Source organism: Cyprinodon variegatus, unplaced genomic scaffold (genome assembly GCF_000732505.1).
Source record: "Cyprinodon variegatus isolate N-32 unplaced genomic scaffold, C_variegatus-1.0 Scaffold127, whole genome shotgun sequence".
Taxonomy (NCBI): domain Eukaryota; kingdom Metazoa; phylum Chordata; class Actinopteri; order Cyprinodontiformes; family Cyprinodontidae; genus Cyprinodon; species Cyprinodon variegatus.
The window spans coordinates 745,298-762,190 of NW_015150580.1; the positions used below are offsets into that span (position 1 = coordinate 745,298).

The following is a 16,893-nucleotide window of genomic DNA, read 5'->3' on the forward strand; positions in this document are numbered from 1 at the left end:
CAGACACAGTCTTGCCCTGAAAGTGGGACATAAAAAATAAGCTATTCAGAAAGTGAAAGAATTGAAAGCAATGAGACAAGTAGAAAAAAAAACAACTTCATTCTAAAATGTTTGCACAGCACAGGTGCAGCATACTAGAGGAAAGTTTAGTGGATGGAAAATGCGGGGTTGAAAGAACCACAGTAGTGTGCACAATTTTCAGATGAAAGTGATTTTTACATTTCATTTGTAAATCAAGCACATTTTAGAACACTTCATGCTTTTCTGTGCTGACAACCTACCAGTGCAGGTGATGTTGCTGATTTCAGTTTTCAGCATGAGTTGCCGTCTGCACACGCAGACAAACTTAAAAATTAACATCCAATCACTGTGCATTTTTGGCCAGTATGCCTGCCTGACCTAAACCACAGAGAGATGTGTTTACAGCTTTTGTTTGAACTACAACTTTAAAAGGAATTAAAACTTTATATCTTAGCTCTTTATGTCTCAGAGCTAATAATTTAAATTGGTTAATTCAACAATATAAACTATTTAAATTTTTAGTGTGGGAATTTGTTCTCCAATTAATGAAAATCTCTTTAAAATTCCGATGAGAGATTCAAGCACGTAATGCTGCATGTTTACAATGCTCCTGTCTTTTAAATCCCCTTTCTTGGAGTGCAGTTTAAATGTTTTGTCTCCAGTAAAACGCTTAGGGAAAATGTGCAACCATGGAACAAGGACAGAAGGAACACATTGATAGAAGCATAGAAAACAAAAGAAACATAGGCCATGGGTGTCTGACTGTGTCTGAATATCCAGTTTGTTCATCTGGGCTTTGCGGCTGCCTTTTGCTCCCATTTCCTTTCTGAAGTGGAGCAGCACAGGAAGGCCGGCTGCAAGAGAGAGGAAATGGTCCTCATCAAACAGCAGATGGAGGACAACATGTGCTTACACAGCAGAAACAGGCACATGAATAAAAAAAGAGCGAAAGGGTGCTCGATTATTCAAATTTTATGGGGAGTGTGACCCTGATCTTTCCTTGCAAGTATCAGCGGTTCGGAATCTTGAACTTTATTTAAGAAAGAATGAGAATATTTTGGTACTCTTTTTTCTAAAAGAGAAGGAACACATTTACTTGTTTTAGGTTGCTGTTTTTTTTAAATATATATTCTGACTTTGATATATTGGTTCCTAAGATTGATTTTAAGTCCACTGACCTGTTGAGTAAAACATTTTCCAATCTCTAAGAATTTTTACCTAGATTTGCATAAATTTTATTCTTTATGACACTTATGTGTTAGAAAAATCCATTTCCCTCCTGTTTTCTGCTGTTCCCTCCTAGCCATAGTCACAAGTGTTATAATAAAGGCAGCCTTTTTTAAAACTATCAAGAATAATTGTAGCCCATGATCTAAGGCCCCATGTACAAAAAGAGTTCGGAGCAATGTTTACAGCAACACCTGGGATATATAAAAACTAACCTTGCATGAAAGTGTTCCTCCATGCAAACCTTTGACCTGCTGGGAAATTTGGCATCAGCCGTGCTAACTTTTAAAAATCCATAACAAGAAGCTAAAAAGTACTGAAACTTAAACAATAAAATGAAGTGTGACTGTATTCAATAACTCTAAAAAACAAAAAACAAAAAAACAAAAAACAATGAACCTAATGTTTTTACAGAAGTTTTATTTTTTATCATTTAAAAAACACATTCACAGATCTAAAAGTTATTGAAAAGAGTCTGGTTCGGATGTAAACTAAAGATTCCCTTCTTTAGTTCAAGAAGATCTATCAGTCTCTGCGCCGAGGAGCATAAAATCTTATTCACATCCGGTCGCTTTCATTCTAACAAAAAAAGTGGTAGATTAGCATTTTAATTACAACCTGCATGTGATGATTATTTAGTTGCACACGGTGTAGACGTCCATGCATGTCCATAAATACCGTGTGTAATTGTGCATGAGGGAGAAGGTCGTGCTCTTACAGGATGATGGATGGATTATATGCTGGTTTATATTGTCCAGCATCACAGAGCGGTACTAAGGAACCGTGCCTCTCCATGGCAGTTCAAGATCTAACTACCTCTCTGTGCAACGGGAGCTTTTGTCGGGTATTTGATAGTCACCCTGAGTGGTTCCCATGACAACCGTACCCGTATTGCTCAGATAGTAGATAAACATCCAATCTGAATTTCAATCGAAGAGCAGGTTTCAGCACTAAACTTATAGTAATCTATAAATTTACTTTTAAATTAAATTCATTTTCATAATAAAGTTTTTCAAGTATTTGTAATTCAAAAAGCCTGAAAAACTGGTACATTGGCCGGCTCACAATGCTCACTACAAGAGGAGCATTTTCAATAACATTCTTAGTCTGAACAAGATTTCCAATTTAATATTTTATATAAAGTTGATTTTAATTAATTATAGAGGACATTTTAACTATTTCTAGATAAAACATCTACAGATGCAACTTAGCAATGTGCTATAATTTGGTACTATGCATCAAATGTGACAATTATATTTCAACTGTACACTGTCCCTGGGAACACTTTAGACCTAGATCTAAAATGGTTCTAAATGACGGCTATGTGTTAAGTCTGATATTAGCTATTATGCTGAGTAGATACCAAGCAATTTAAGGAATATAGGAAAAATTGTCTTTTTTTATTGCTGATTTTGTAAGTTATCAAACAAACACTATTCCTTCATCTGTTATCACAGCAAGTGCCTTCTTTCAGGCTGGTTACATGCTACAGTTTCGGTTTGTCCATTTTATTTTGGGATTTGATTGTCTGGGAGATGCATTATACGCTGCCCTTCTGGCCTCCAGGTCAGAAAAACCTATCCTGGTCAGATTTTATCATCACCTCCTCTCCCTGTCTTGGTTTTGTGTTTATGGCTGTGATTTTAGCCAAGCAAAGGTCTTTCCATATCTATTTGGCAGAGCTTTCTTTGGATGTTGCACTTCCCCTTATTTTTTTCCTAGATTCCTTTGACTCTGACCATTCCTTGCTTGTCTAACGCTGTGGATTTAGAGGGTTTTTCTTTTTTTCTTTCATGAAACAAGTTTCCTTAGCAGAGAGGACAATGAGACTTGCTGTGGTGCCCATGGTCCCACTGAATGACTCATGTTCCTATTAAAGTCAGACAAAGCCCGAGCAACAGGGTTACACAATGTTAATCAACTAACTTCAGCTCATAATGTCTTCAAGAAGACGACTGTGAAAATATGCTAGGTTAAGGTTTGTGGCCTGAGTCTGTGTGACATAATTACTGTGCTTTCACTTCCATTCTCTCCTACAAGGAATGCTTGTGACTGTTGCTGAACCTCCCCCTCGAATCTGAACCATTGTGCAGAAATAGCTGTATTTGTTTTTTTTTTGCTGTTCTTTCTCTAATCTACTGTTGCCTTGAGGGTGATAAGGAAGTGTAGAGGAGCAGTTATTCTTAGGAAAAATAAATGCTACTGTGAAGGGCCCATTTTGCTATGGCAACTGTAGCCATTCAGCAGATAAGTCCTGCTTCTCCTACAGTCTGGGGGAGCGTTGTGAACCAGAAGACTCACTCTTCAGGAAGAAGGGTTTTATAGTCTCTGTCTACATGAAGCAGACCTGTCTGCAGAGCCAGGCTTCTCATCCTCACAGCATGGGCTCTTTTCCATTTTGCTCTCTTTTTCCTCCCCCAGAATCAAGTGGCTTTTTGTTCTCCCACAGCGGTGCTTATCGCTCATTTCTCCACCACTGCCCTCCCCACGCCTTTTCTTAGGGAATGAAAGGATATTTTGGGTGATAGATCTTGTCTTCCTCCCGCAGATCCCACAATGCTTTGTTTTCCCCGCAGAGCCCGCTTTGTTTAACCCTCGCTTAGTGCTGATGCAAAATCGATTTCATGCCAATAGGAGAGAAAAATAAGTGTTGATTGTCATGATTACAGGCACTGACACTGCAGTTAATTTAAATTCACTTGACTGAAGTGGGTTTGCTTGTCCCACAGGGTTTCTAAATTGCCTGTTATTTCTGTGCTTGGTAAACATAAGGAAGAGCTGTATACTCCAGGGAGATAGTAGGTTATGCTGCCTGTTGAGAGCATATTTAAGTTAGCAAAGTTTCAGTTTTGTCACTCAGTCCTGGCTTTAAAGTTTGTCAAACAGTAAGGTGTACAGTACGAGGAACTGAAAAAGATAAGTTAATTAAGGAATGTGATATTAAATGCTTTTAATTTGAAAAGCAAAGTTTTTCATGACCTTAACACAACAGTGAGAGAATAACATGTCAACGTCAAGTTTATTTCTGTTTGAGATCCCCTGAAGCCTTAGTTCAAAGGCGAACCAAAGGTTGAACTCTGCAGTTGAAAAGCATCCTCTGTGTTACCGGGAAAATTATCTAAATGCCAAATTCAATAAAACACCCTGATTTGTCTTTATAGTGAAGTCAGGGCTGTCTTAATGGTGCATGTAGACCGAGCGCGGTGCCCCTGGCAATTACGCTAGTCCCATGGGGAGTTCACCGCTCTGCATTTTAGATGAAGAGTGTTTACACAGTGGACCTCGTCATGAAATAGGAGGAGCTGAAACCCTACTCACTTGAAAAAAACCTCAACAATTAAACTGAATGGTTATTGCTTCTTTAGTGCATGTTTGTGCCCTTAAGTTTGCCATTTGTGAAAAAAAAAATGTTTCAATGATATTAAAGATAATTTTTTTAGGTCACCCAGAGTTTAACTATCCTCCCATTAAGCTCAGATTTTAATCTGAAATTATCTAGCCTACTTTTTCACTGGTTCTTCATTTGTGCAGGTAAAACTAACCCTAACCCTATCATTTGTGCGGATTTGGTTTTCAAGATATGATTATTTTTAATTGCGGCCGATGACATCACCATCCCAGCAGACGTTAGTGCTGCGCTCGTTCCTGATATAAAGTTATTGCATAACATCACATGCCATTCCTGTGCTGGCATTGCATATAACAGTGGGCATGTTTACCGTATTTAGTGGCTGGAATGATTGTTTAATATTTAGGAAATCACCAGCCTCACTATGGAACTGCCATTACTCCTTAGCATTCCCTGTCAAGCTCTCGCTGTCGGCATTTCATAGACTGCTGCTGATTGTTCTCTATCAACAACTTTTGAATCACCTTTGGGAGACCATCATTTTTGGAAAAGCCCCTAAAGTTCTGAAAAAAAGAGTCCGCTTTGGTTCATCCAGAGCTGGGTCTGGATGATGGTGGGATTGGTGGTACTTCCTTGTAAAGCTACCCCTGCAGAAAGCACAGATGCTGGGCATTGGGCAGTGAAAGACCAGGGTCTGCTGGAGGTAAGGGAGGATGATGAACAGTCCTTCTAGGACTAAAGTAATAATCTAAGCCACCTAAAAACCTCTTGAGAGCATTCCTTATTTATACCTTTCTTGACACTATTTATCTATTCAGCTCATTTCAACTGTGATCACCGCTTCTATCTCCATGCGGTGCTGCTGTATGACAACACCTCAGTTCTATCTAGTAGCAAGAGGTGAGAGCGGAGAAGTGAGCACTCACAGCAAGGAGTTCACCCCTGGCTGCTTCTCCGACATTACCGCATGGTATGCAAAGAAATTATATGTGAATACACTTGCCGTGGACACAGCTTCCAGTCTGAACGCACTATTAGGGGTCTGCAAACCTGCAGCTGGTTCTTCATAGTGGCTCTTAAGAGCTTTGGCTGAGGAAATTTATTTTTATTTTTTTTAAAAGCTCATCCAGTTACAAAGTTTGTTTTTTTGCAGTTTCTCTGTGTTTTGTAGCTGTGTCTGCATAGAAAAAAAGGTAAATTGTTCTGTCAAGGAGTTAACTTTTTTTAAGCTCTATTACACTGTAGCTTTTGAGAAATTCATTTAAAAAGGTGCAAGACAGAGATGCCTCTTAAAATTTGCTGTGCTCTCTATCTAGTTGTCTGAATTTGACTTTATGAGATGCAAGTATTTAGTGAGGCTGTGGATAAGAAGGTGTGTGTTCAAGTCTTGACAACCTTTTAGATCCATGTTTCAGACTATTTTTTTTAAATGAGAACTACTTTGCCTTGCCAGGCTGTGTTAAATACATTTGGTAACACACTGCTTACATGTGGTTGGGTAAAAATGATCACAGTTATTATTACAATTTATTAAAGTAGTATTAGGAAAAATATATGTATATAATAAATATAAATGTCTATTTTACTAAACTATTACTATTTTGTTCTATTCTGCTCTGAAGTATGTTCCTATTTTTAGTATCTCCCACATGTTAGGTGCATGCACCCCTTTCAAAGGCTGATCACTGTGTTCTTAGGGTGGTTATGATTGGAAAAGCAAGATGACTGAAAAAGGACATTAGCAGCAGCAGCAGCTCTGGTGGGATTACAATGAAATGGTCCATATGAGACATCCCATCATAGACAGACCATTTTGGGGCTGAGAAGCTTTGGAGATGAAAGGGTATGAAATGGTAACCAAAATGATGAGCACAAGCTGCTGGTGCATTTTAGAGCTTGGTTGAGAAACAAAAATTTATAAAAACCCTATAAAAGTAAAGTAAAAAAGGATTCTTCCACAACTTTTATTTAGATATGACTGGATTAGATTTGATTTTGTTTAAAACTAGCAGACTGATTGAGACTGAACTTCCATAATTATTTGAGAATAGCAAACCAAAATGCGCTGTTTGCTGTTTCTTTATTTTTATTCCAATTTTTTAAGAACTGAATGCTTATCTTGCCATTTATATCCAATTACATATTAGATATTTATGTAAACATCAAGATGCACCAACTATAGTTGACTACAGTTTAAAATTCTGAACATCACCTCCTCTGCAAAGGCATGCCAGGTGAAATAGAAGTCATCTCTGTGTCACTGAAAGCTGGCTTTGTGTTAATGTTACCTGTGCAGGCCATTAATCTCTTTGTAACCCACCGTTCAGATCAAGTGATGCATGACATTATTTCAAGAACTGAGGTGTGCTGCATGTGCAGTAAATTATATTGTTGTCAGCATTCTGCAGCTGAAGGTAGATTATGTTTGCCTACAAATGATTTTCATTTACGCTGTTACTTTGCAAAAAAAAAAAAAATCAGAATCCTATTTATAAATGCCAGCCCAGCTCTAACGTATGCTTAGGACTGACACAACTGCTTTGCTCACTCACAAAACGTGTATTTCTTCCAATAGCCTCCTAATTGAGCCGTAAGTGTCGCCTTGGTGACAGACTTTAGGGATTCCTATGAATGTTCACCCTCTATTTTTGTCCCATCACTCTTTACATCTTTATCAGTATCTGCTCACAGCAAAGAGGAGGAAACCTCAGTGTAATATGCTGGACGGTAATGAGAAGTGTCACAGCATTGGCTTCGTCATTTTAAACCAAGCTGCAACGCATTAGCTCAGCTATCGATGGCTCTGTATCCAGCTCATAATTGCTTTGCTTCAGAATAATTGAAAAAGGGGGAATTGAAAAAGGTAAATCCCAGAGGTGTAGGGAGGAGAGGAAGATGGATGGGAGGACATGATGAGGCCCCTCAGAGGGCTCTGAGCTTCTCTGAGACTCTAAGACCCCCTCACACCAATATGCTGCCTTTGCATGCATACCTTACAGCACAATGTCTCACCTTGCATGCCTTTATGGTTAATTCAAGTTTATGCAAAAACACAAAATTAGACTCCAATAGTTGTTCTTGCTTTTTCAAGCATCAGACTGTTGCCACAGGTTTCATGCATTGGGGGTATGGATTGTAGCTGTGCATTCTTTATGTTATAAAAACTAAAGATTTTTAAGCAACATGTTAATAAGAGCTGCTTAAAATGTAATGACTGGAATGCTTTAAGAGGATTAAGAGTAATCTAGTGTGATTTTGTACTCTACTTTATCTAATACTCAGTAGATAAATGGTGTTTTTCCTGTAGGCACTGCTTTAACGGGTTTTGAGGGTCAGACAGAAGCTGCAAAATTTATGTCAGTGACGTCGCAGTTACGTTGCAGCGATCTGAACATTTTTTCTTTGATATTTCAGTCTGTAAATACTCTTTTATATGAAACAGCAGCCTACACAGTATGAGTGCAAATTTATTTCCGTCTTTGATCTCCAAGGGAGATGCTTTATTTGTTCACACTGAGGTAGAGGGCTGAAACTGTGGTGCGGTGCTAGCTAGTCTCTGAGGTCATTACCACTGCCACAGCATCTCAGCGCCTTGGGAAGGAGCACGAATTGATTAATGACGATGCTAGGAGCTTGGGGGGGTGCTTCTGCAGTTCTCAAGAAATGCTTTAGAATCTGCCATATTTCAGTCAAATTCTGACAGAAAGCAGTTGATGGTTTTGTTTTCTGATAACATTGAAGGATTTGCAGTAACTTGTGCTTACCTGTTGACCCTAAGTACTTAAAATCCTTCACCTTATTTATTTTTACTCTTTGCAAACTCATGGCTCCACTTCAGTCCCTCTCATTCATACACATCTATTCCCTCTTGCTACTGCTAAACTTAAGTCCTCTTTGTTCCAAGGCAAATTTCCATCACTTTAGATTTTCCTCCAACTGTTCCCTGCTCTCACTGCAGATCACGTCATCTGCAAACATCATAACCGTTGGAGATTTCTGTCTGACCTATTCTGTCAACCTGTTCATCACCACAGCAAACAAGAATGGGCTCAGAGCTGAGCCCCATGCATGCTCCTTTCCGCTCTAAACTCCTCTGTCACACCTACAGCGCACAGCTGTCATAAATGTCTTGTATTCTTCTACCCGAGACTCCCTCATACAGTACAGCTCCTAGTCTCCCTCTCTGTACTTTTCTATCAACATGCTCACAGCTAATACCATATCTTAATCAGCCTGAAACCATACTGCTGCTCACAGATGCTCACTTCTGAGCTCAGTCTAGTCTAGCTTTCTCTACTTTTTCCTGATACCTTCATTGTATTGATCATCAGCTTTATTCCATTGCAGTTTTCACAACTTTGCACACCTCTGTTGTTTTTGAAGATTGGTACCAGCACACTGTTACTTATTCTTGAGCAAAATATATATTAAATTTAGGGCTTAGCAAAAATTCTATATCAATATGTATACTTTTATTCAACAGCCATGATATTTTAGGGCTGCAACTAATGATTATTTTGCTAATCAAATAGACTTTAATGATTTTTTCAATTAATTGATTAATAATTGGATAGAAAACGGTTACTTAAAGAGCAATTTTAGTTTCATCTGGTTTATTTGCGTAAAAAGTCTTATTTAAGGAACCTTTTGCTATCCAATTATTAATCAATTAATGGAAAAAACAATCAACAGATTAACCGATTTTCTAAATAATCCTAGTGGCAGCCCTACTACTGTTAACATCATTTTGGGTTCATCCAAAATGTTATGTTTTAGAATTTACTTGCGACCACTGTTTTTAAAAATTTTTATTAGCAAGAGTTAATGTCGATAATTTATTGGAGTTATTTTAAAACATAGACTTTGAGCTTTAATTGTGTTTGTCTACTTTGTTTTTTATTTGAAAGTTGCTCACAAAAGGCCAGAGAAATGTGAGGGGGAGATAATCTGGTTTTAAATACAGATTGGGGAGAGGATGGATACAACTTCTAAACAAGAAGATGGCAATTAAATTCTGACAAAAACATTTCTTCTTGTTTTTTCAGAGATTAAAAAAGGCTTTTCCACACTGCTTAGAAGTAATAATTTAGAGTCCTTTATTTGTGCTAATTCTACAGTTGCTTACAGTGAAACATAACTAAGCTTTGCAAAACAACAATGCTATTTGTGTAGATAAACCCTAATTTGTTGATTGTAGATCCACAGAACAGTGGATTCTGCTCCTTTGTGCTTTGCTTTTTCTCACCTTAGATAATTGGATGAATCTGCAGAATCCACAAACTATGCATCACTTTCCTCTTCATCCTCACTGCCTTTTTTTCTTTACTTTAATTTGAATGAGCTGGGTTGTCCCCTTTTTTTTTTTTTAAGTGAATTGCTTTTGACAGATTACTTTTACCGTAGTTAATTTATTGTTAAGCATAAAAGCTTTTTAAGTTTACACAGTGTACCTTCCATCGACCTTTTTTCTCTAAGATGCCTTGTCAGTAGCAGCCCTGCAGGCCGAGTTACCATGGGAACATGTTGAGAAGAACAATGGTGTGCAGATTTAAACAACTGTGAGGTGTAAATTAAAACAGAGTTTAGACTAATATAATGAACAGGCAGTGTGAGATAGGGAAATCTAGCTTATGTGGGCATATTTAACAAAATCTGTTTACATGGCTCATACTGTCCTACATCTAGATTTCAGATTATGGATGCTGTCCTTAAAGCAGGATCAGCAGGAACAAACGGATTACTTTAGTATGGCCAGTGCTGAACACCTTGTCCCACTAGGCTAGATTGCATTAAAAGCAGTTGCACATCTGTGTGGACAGATGGACGCTGCCCCGGCTTCAGATCCTCTCTCAAGACAGTGAATGTAAAGAGCTGCCCTTGAAATAGTTAACCCAGCAAAGACTGAGAGTATTGAGAAACATGGCATCAAGCCAGACTGGGTAAATATGCAGAGGAAACTTGATGTTTAACTAAAAACAACTTGACTGTGTGCTGTTTTAGAGAGTGTTATGAAGAGTTTAAGGAAATCCTAAATGGAAAATACAAAAACAGCACAAAAAAATACTAAGAAAAGTCTGTTTTAATTATTTTTGTAAAATTGAAGGTCCCTTAAACCACAATAAAACACACCCCTGAATATGTTTTATTTAGATTCTATTTTAAATTCCAACAGAATCAAGTGCCTAATTGTGGAGTGGAAGAAAAGTAATATATTATTTTCCAAACGATTTTAAAATTCAACTCTGACAAATGTGGTGAGACTTTATATGATCCTAGCTGACTCTAATACCTGCAAATAAATCCAGTGAGTAAATCCATTCAGTATTCACTTAATTAAGCAGAGTCGATCAGAGGGGATTTTTTTTTTCACAGTATGAATCTAGGTGTTCTGTGAAAGGCTTAGATGTTTGTTTAGAGAAAATGACTAAATAGACAGGATCATGAAGATATAGGAACACAGCAAAAATTTAAGGGAGAAATGTATAGAAGAGTTTGCATTTAAAGCAATATCCCAGGCATTGAACATCTCACAAAGCTCTCTTATGAAACTTATTCAGTGTCTTGAATTTTGTCATAAAATAAACTCCAGGATAAGAAAACATTAATTCCAAGCGAGAAGGTCAGAATCTACAAACAAAACCCGATATAGCTTCTTCTTTTTTTTTCTTTTTTTTTTATTAATTGCTTTTCTGTTAGATTTGATAATAGTAACCCTTTAGCTCAATTGAACTGGAACAGTACAAAGTAAAAGACTCATTGTGAAAATACACATACTAGACATGTAACGATAAGGATGCTGGGAGCCGATCAATAAAATCAGTATCTGCCGATCACACCATCAAATCCTAAAATTCTTCATCTGCTGTCTAATGTACATTGAAATTGAATTATTATGTATCAAAATTATAGTAGATGAGAAAATATCATGAATTGACCAATATTGTAGTGAAGGAGGCACAGATACTGCTGAATTTATGTAATAGCTGTTTTGGGGAGATTATTTCTGTGTGGTTTTTAAAAAGAAAAATAGCCACTCAGAGGAAAAGTACCTGTTAGCCTCTAAACCAGTTGTATCGACTAAATAATCATTGTTGATGAGAATACAGACATGTTTTTGGTTCATAAAGTGAGATAAATAATAGTCTTTTCAAATTTTACCATTATAGTCAAGCATTTTTGGGTGAACTTAATGAATTCATCAATATTTTTCGAGAGATCCTCTAATAACACAGTTTAACCTCTGAGCAACATGTGTAAGATGATTTTAGCAATAGTTTGCCTTCTGTGTAGTTTATAATAAACTACACAGAAGGCAAACTATTGCTAAAATCATCTTACACATGTTGCTCAGTAGTTAAACTGTCTTATTGCTCTGGGGGCTCTGTATATCTCCCGTCTGCCTCCCTTGGTCGTACCCACCCCTTGCGCTCACAGGCCATTTTTCAGATTCCATAGCTGACAGAGAGTGACTGTGTCCGCAGAAACTTTTCTCAGTGGACCTGACGAAGCAGGGAAGGCTGTGCTTCCTGTCAGATGCAAACACAGACAATTTCCCTGTATTATCTTCTACATGTAACAAGCTTCCCTCTGATGCCTTGGCTCCTTAGCTTATTAGTCAAACAAAGTTAGAAAACTGCCAGTGTATCATTATGTTGTTTTTTCTATGCCAGACTAAAAGAATAGGGAAGCATGCAGCAAGCACAATGAGAAGAATGCCTCATCCTCCTAAACAAATGACTGCCGAGCAAAAACATTTTGATTTACAACTGAAGTCACGCTGAGTGAGACAGTTTTTATTTTCTGTATTCTTTTTAAAGCTTTGAACAGCAAATAGAAATGCGGCAGGCAATTGCTTGACTTTCTCTGCTGTTTTCGTGTGGAATGTTATATGCTCATATCTTTACATGTCCAACATATTTTGTTTACTGTTAGATGTGCAGGTATTCAGGAATGTTAGGGTATAATTAATGGCAACAGAGCTCTGAGTCATGCACTGCAGCGGTTTGCCCTGCAACTAGAGGGTTGGCGGTTTGAACCCCAGCTCTAGCTTTCTCTGTCAGTGTTCTTGGGCAAGATACTTCACCTGCGTTGCCTACTGATGGTAGTTAAGGTGCCTCACTTGTGTCAGCGCCACGGCAGCTCTGGCTTTAACGTAGCTTGCTACCATCAAAGTGTGAATGGGTGTTCGACTGAGTGTTGTGTAAAGTGCTTTGGATTCCTCTGACTTGAAAGGGCGGTATATAATTAAAGGCCATATGTTATGACATAAGCAGGTCTTGATGTTAAGGAATGCAGTTTTACAGATGTGAAATATTGTGTCAGAAAAAGTAAAGAGTTCTTGCACATATAGATCTGTATGGTGGGTTGTTGGGTGGATTGCAGCAGGAGTAGGGCTTGTATCCAGGGACAATGACACTCACCTTCAGATTGTGACTGGGCCTGTTCCTGGTTGCTAGGAGATGAATGGAAGCTACTAGCTTCTGCAGCTTGAATGCAACAAGTCTGTTAGCCCATTTAAAAGAATAGCCCAGCATCACATTCTTTCAGCAGGTAAATGTACTCACAGTTTAGGCTCATTGATCAGTGGATGTGAAGGCTATGCGCATTGCATAGCAACTATCTACTGTTACATGCTTTACTATGAGCTAAATTGTAAAATTTTACTCTTTAATTATATCATTTGAATTGCACATGTACACCAAGCTTTTGGATGATATACCTAACACATAAAATGGTGCTGTTCTTTCACCAATGATGCAGTGGTTGGAAAATTGTAGGCCATGGCTATAATTCTTACAGCCATGGCCTATAATTCTAGAAGGAGATTTATCAGCGTTTCACAGAAATAACTCTCTGCTTCACTACCTTCTGTCAAACATACCACCCCGATGAGGAGGAGGGAATATCTAGTGGGCCAAGACAATACTCTCCCCCAGTGCTTGTTGCAAATGTCTTCTGCAGGAAAATAAGGACGCCCCAGAAATTCCCCTCCGAGCTGGCATCTCACATGACCCATTTTCATTATGGCTGGTCTAATGGTTGGTGACTGGCTGCTGAGTGCTGAATGGAGAGAGGACAATGCATAGATGAGCACACACACATTGCAATGATACTGCTAGAGTTGAGCTAAAGCGTTAATAATGGTCAAACCTGAGACTTCTAGCCTATACCAGTTGGCCAAGGCGAGACGGAGTTTGGCTACTCGGAGAGAAAAGGCAGTGTTTGATTGAAAGGATTATAAATGGATGTTATGGCATTATCAGGAAAACTTGGAGGCCCGGCAGCATTATAGTACCATACTAAAAATGTAACATTTAGCCATAGGATAGAGTGATATAAAAGGAAGGAGATACTGTAGAGCCACTTAACCACAACTTTAGCCTAAGGGCTCCCTGGAGGCACTCATCTGATTTAGTTATTCTCAGTATCATAATAATAAACAACAATTCAATGAGAATATATAAAACTCAGTGTACAGTAGTCTGTGTTGTGATAAGTCCGCATCAGACACCAAGTCCTGCTCTGAGAATCCACAAACTCAGCTCAATATCTGTGTCCTCATCCAACCTTTATAGACATTTATAGAGAATGCCCTAACTAGGGGGGCTGTTAAAGCACAAGGAGAACTCCGGAGGGCTTATTCCTTATTAGAATTCCCTTATCAGTCTTTTTCATGGAGCGTAGGCTTGACATGTCGGTGTTTATTATGTGCTCTAGGAAATATTATTGACCAGGAACGTCTGCTCCCACTCTCCCTACTGCAGTTAGTGTCTCTCTGCTCTGCCACCCCCACATTCCTCAGATGTCCCGTCTGGATGTAATACAGGACACTGCGGAAAAGAGTGGAGCCTTCAACAGTGTCTTCATTGACACTTCACTTGGCTTAGGCTCTTCTTTTCAACTGCAGCTGCAGCGAACCTCTCACACACCTGCAGAGTAGTCAATCTGCCATTTCATTAGGTCTGATTGCAAATCTGTGTGGCAATCTTCTTTCTTACTTGCAGGGTAAAAATGCATAACAAGTGTTATTAGTTAGAATGTAGTTAGCCCACTAATTTGACAGTTTTAGTCTTGAGCTCAGACATTTTTATTCAACCAAGATATATAAGAGCATCCTTTAGATTACAAACGACACGGTACCTTATTTTATTTCCCTCACAGGCATAAAAACACAGTGAAAAAGTTGTAAAAAGCAATATATGTTTGTGGATTCTCCATATTTATCCAAGCATCTTATGTAGTGAGGGAAAGGTTTGTCTCCATCTCTTGCTCTATTGTACTAATAGTGACAATGACTGGCTTCCAGCCCATTTTGAAGTCAGACATCATTTTCTGGTTGAGGATCATGATCTGGGAGTAAAATGATCTCAATCTAAAACAATATTATCTGAAGTTAATCAGTTGAACTTTTTTGCAACACTGTAGAAGCAGCTTTACCTTTGGTTACAAAAGGACAGGATCACTCCCCACTATAAATACACTGAGGGAAATTATCTTATGCATTATCCAGAACCATATATAACCAAACTTCCAACAGCTTAATCTGGGTGATGATTTTATTTAATGTGGTAATAACTTTAACTGTGTTTGGCAATCAGATGGAGCCTCCTTTCAATCTCTGCAGAATGCTTTCTCTGGAAGGCTGTGAAGTGTAATGTTCAAGCAAAATACGCTTTCAAGTACCTGGATAGGTCTGCCATTCTTTAGACAAGGTGGACATGACTGGTCAGAAAAACACAACTGCTGTAACCTGCTGTTCATTCACTTTCAAAACCCACTGCTATACTGCTTGACTTTTTGCAATTTGCCTGCTTTAGTTGTTTATTTCTGGTGTACAGTGTTCCTACACCTACACAGGCAGTGTCCTGGAAACCCCTTGTTCCGCGTCTTGGCCTTGTTACAGAAATAGCTGGAGGAAAACAGCTGGTATCAGCTACATCAGTGGAATTTTGTGGAAGTGGAAGTTCTCTTTCCTGAGTTTGATAAAAGATTCAAGCAAATGCTCCTTCGGTAGATGTGGGTTTTATATTAAATTCTTTAAACTTTAAACTCAACACTAAACTGCTGGTGATTTTCTTTGAGATGCTTTTCAGATTTAATATTTAAAAGTTTTTTGTTTTTTTTCTGCCCCTCCCAGATGTCATAATATTTTTCTCAATGGGCTAGAAGAGACAGCACATTGTTGTCAAGAATTGTTAAAGTATTCTGCCATCTTGTGGACACGTGCGGTGTTACAGCTGTTTTTTTTTTTTTTTTTTCATCTTCCCTGACAGAGCTAATGAATGACCAGGATATGAGTGTGTTGTTCCATTGTGGTCCTCGTGAACTTTGCACCGATGAGCACATTCCTGAAAGCAGTCACAAATAAAGAAATATGCCTCAGATTGGTCTAAAGCTTTTGTTTCCCATGAATAGAACACTATACGACAGTCATGTTCTCATGAATCTTGATCGCAGACATGTCTGGCACTAAATTTAATATCCGTCTTCATTGTGTTTCATTGTAGGCACAATGGTCCCCCTTCTGTTTTTGGTGGCAACCACAACAATACCCAATACCAATAACACTGCCAATGACACCAACTCCAAAGGTAAGAATGATTGCAAGGGCCCCTCCGCTTTAACATGCAAGAATGTGCATGAAGATATAAAATCCCATTAGTGCTCGCTGCAGTCATCACTTTTGTCTGCGATAGTATTATTACCTATTTTCCGCTGTGAAAGCATCTTCTTGATAACAGTCTTCAGCTTTGTATTTACCAGATCACAATTAAGCATGCAGCACCACACAGTAATTTAAAGATTATTGTGAATTTCTATAAGAGAAAGGATAGCTGACAGGTGATACTGTCTTTGCTCTGAGAGCCTCTAATTTTCTGGCCAAGCTGATGAATATTATTGTTGACAAAATACTGACCAGAACTGTTATTAAACTGGCTCTGTGGCCTCAAAACTACACAGAGGCTACTTTGCTGTTGCAAGTATTTATTATATGAAGTCATGCAATGCATATTTGGACAGGTGAGTCTCACTAAATGAGATGGAAAAAAAGATCATTTTTATCTCAGTAAATGAGATGAAACTGAGATCAAAAATGTATATTATGTTGGAAAAAGTTGGAATTTTGCATTTAACTTCATTAGCTAGAGGGGAATTTTGCAAATGTTTGTGAATTTTTATGATTGGCGTACAACAAAAGAAAACCCAAGTTATAGCTTCTTAGATGTCAGTAATGCATGAAACTTATAAAAGAATAAAAAAGTTATAGATATATATATATATATATATATATAATA

At 38.1% G+C, this 16,893-nt stretch overlaps 1 protein-coding gene across 3 annotated transcripts in view; it reads left to right on the plus strand.

Moving 5' to 3' along the window:
• ptpre (protein tyrosine phosphatase, receptor type E) overlaps window positions 1-16,893 on the plus strand; it is an 82,640-nt gene that overhangs the window by 42,974 nt on the left and 22,773 nt on the right. For all 3 annotated transcript variants that reach the window (XM_015375936.1, XM_015375938.1, XM_015375937.1), the window contains exon 3: window positions 16,105-16,188. In XM_015375936.1, coding sequence (XP_015231422.1) covers window positions 16,110-16,188 — 79 coding nt within the window. In that variant the 5' untranslated portion in view covers window positions 16,105-16,109. The remainder of the gene's footprint in view (window positions 1-16,104; window positions 16,189-16,893) is intronic.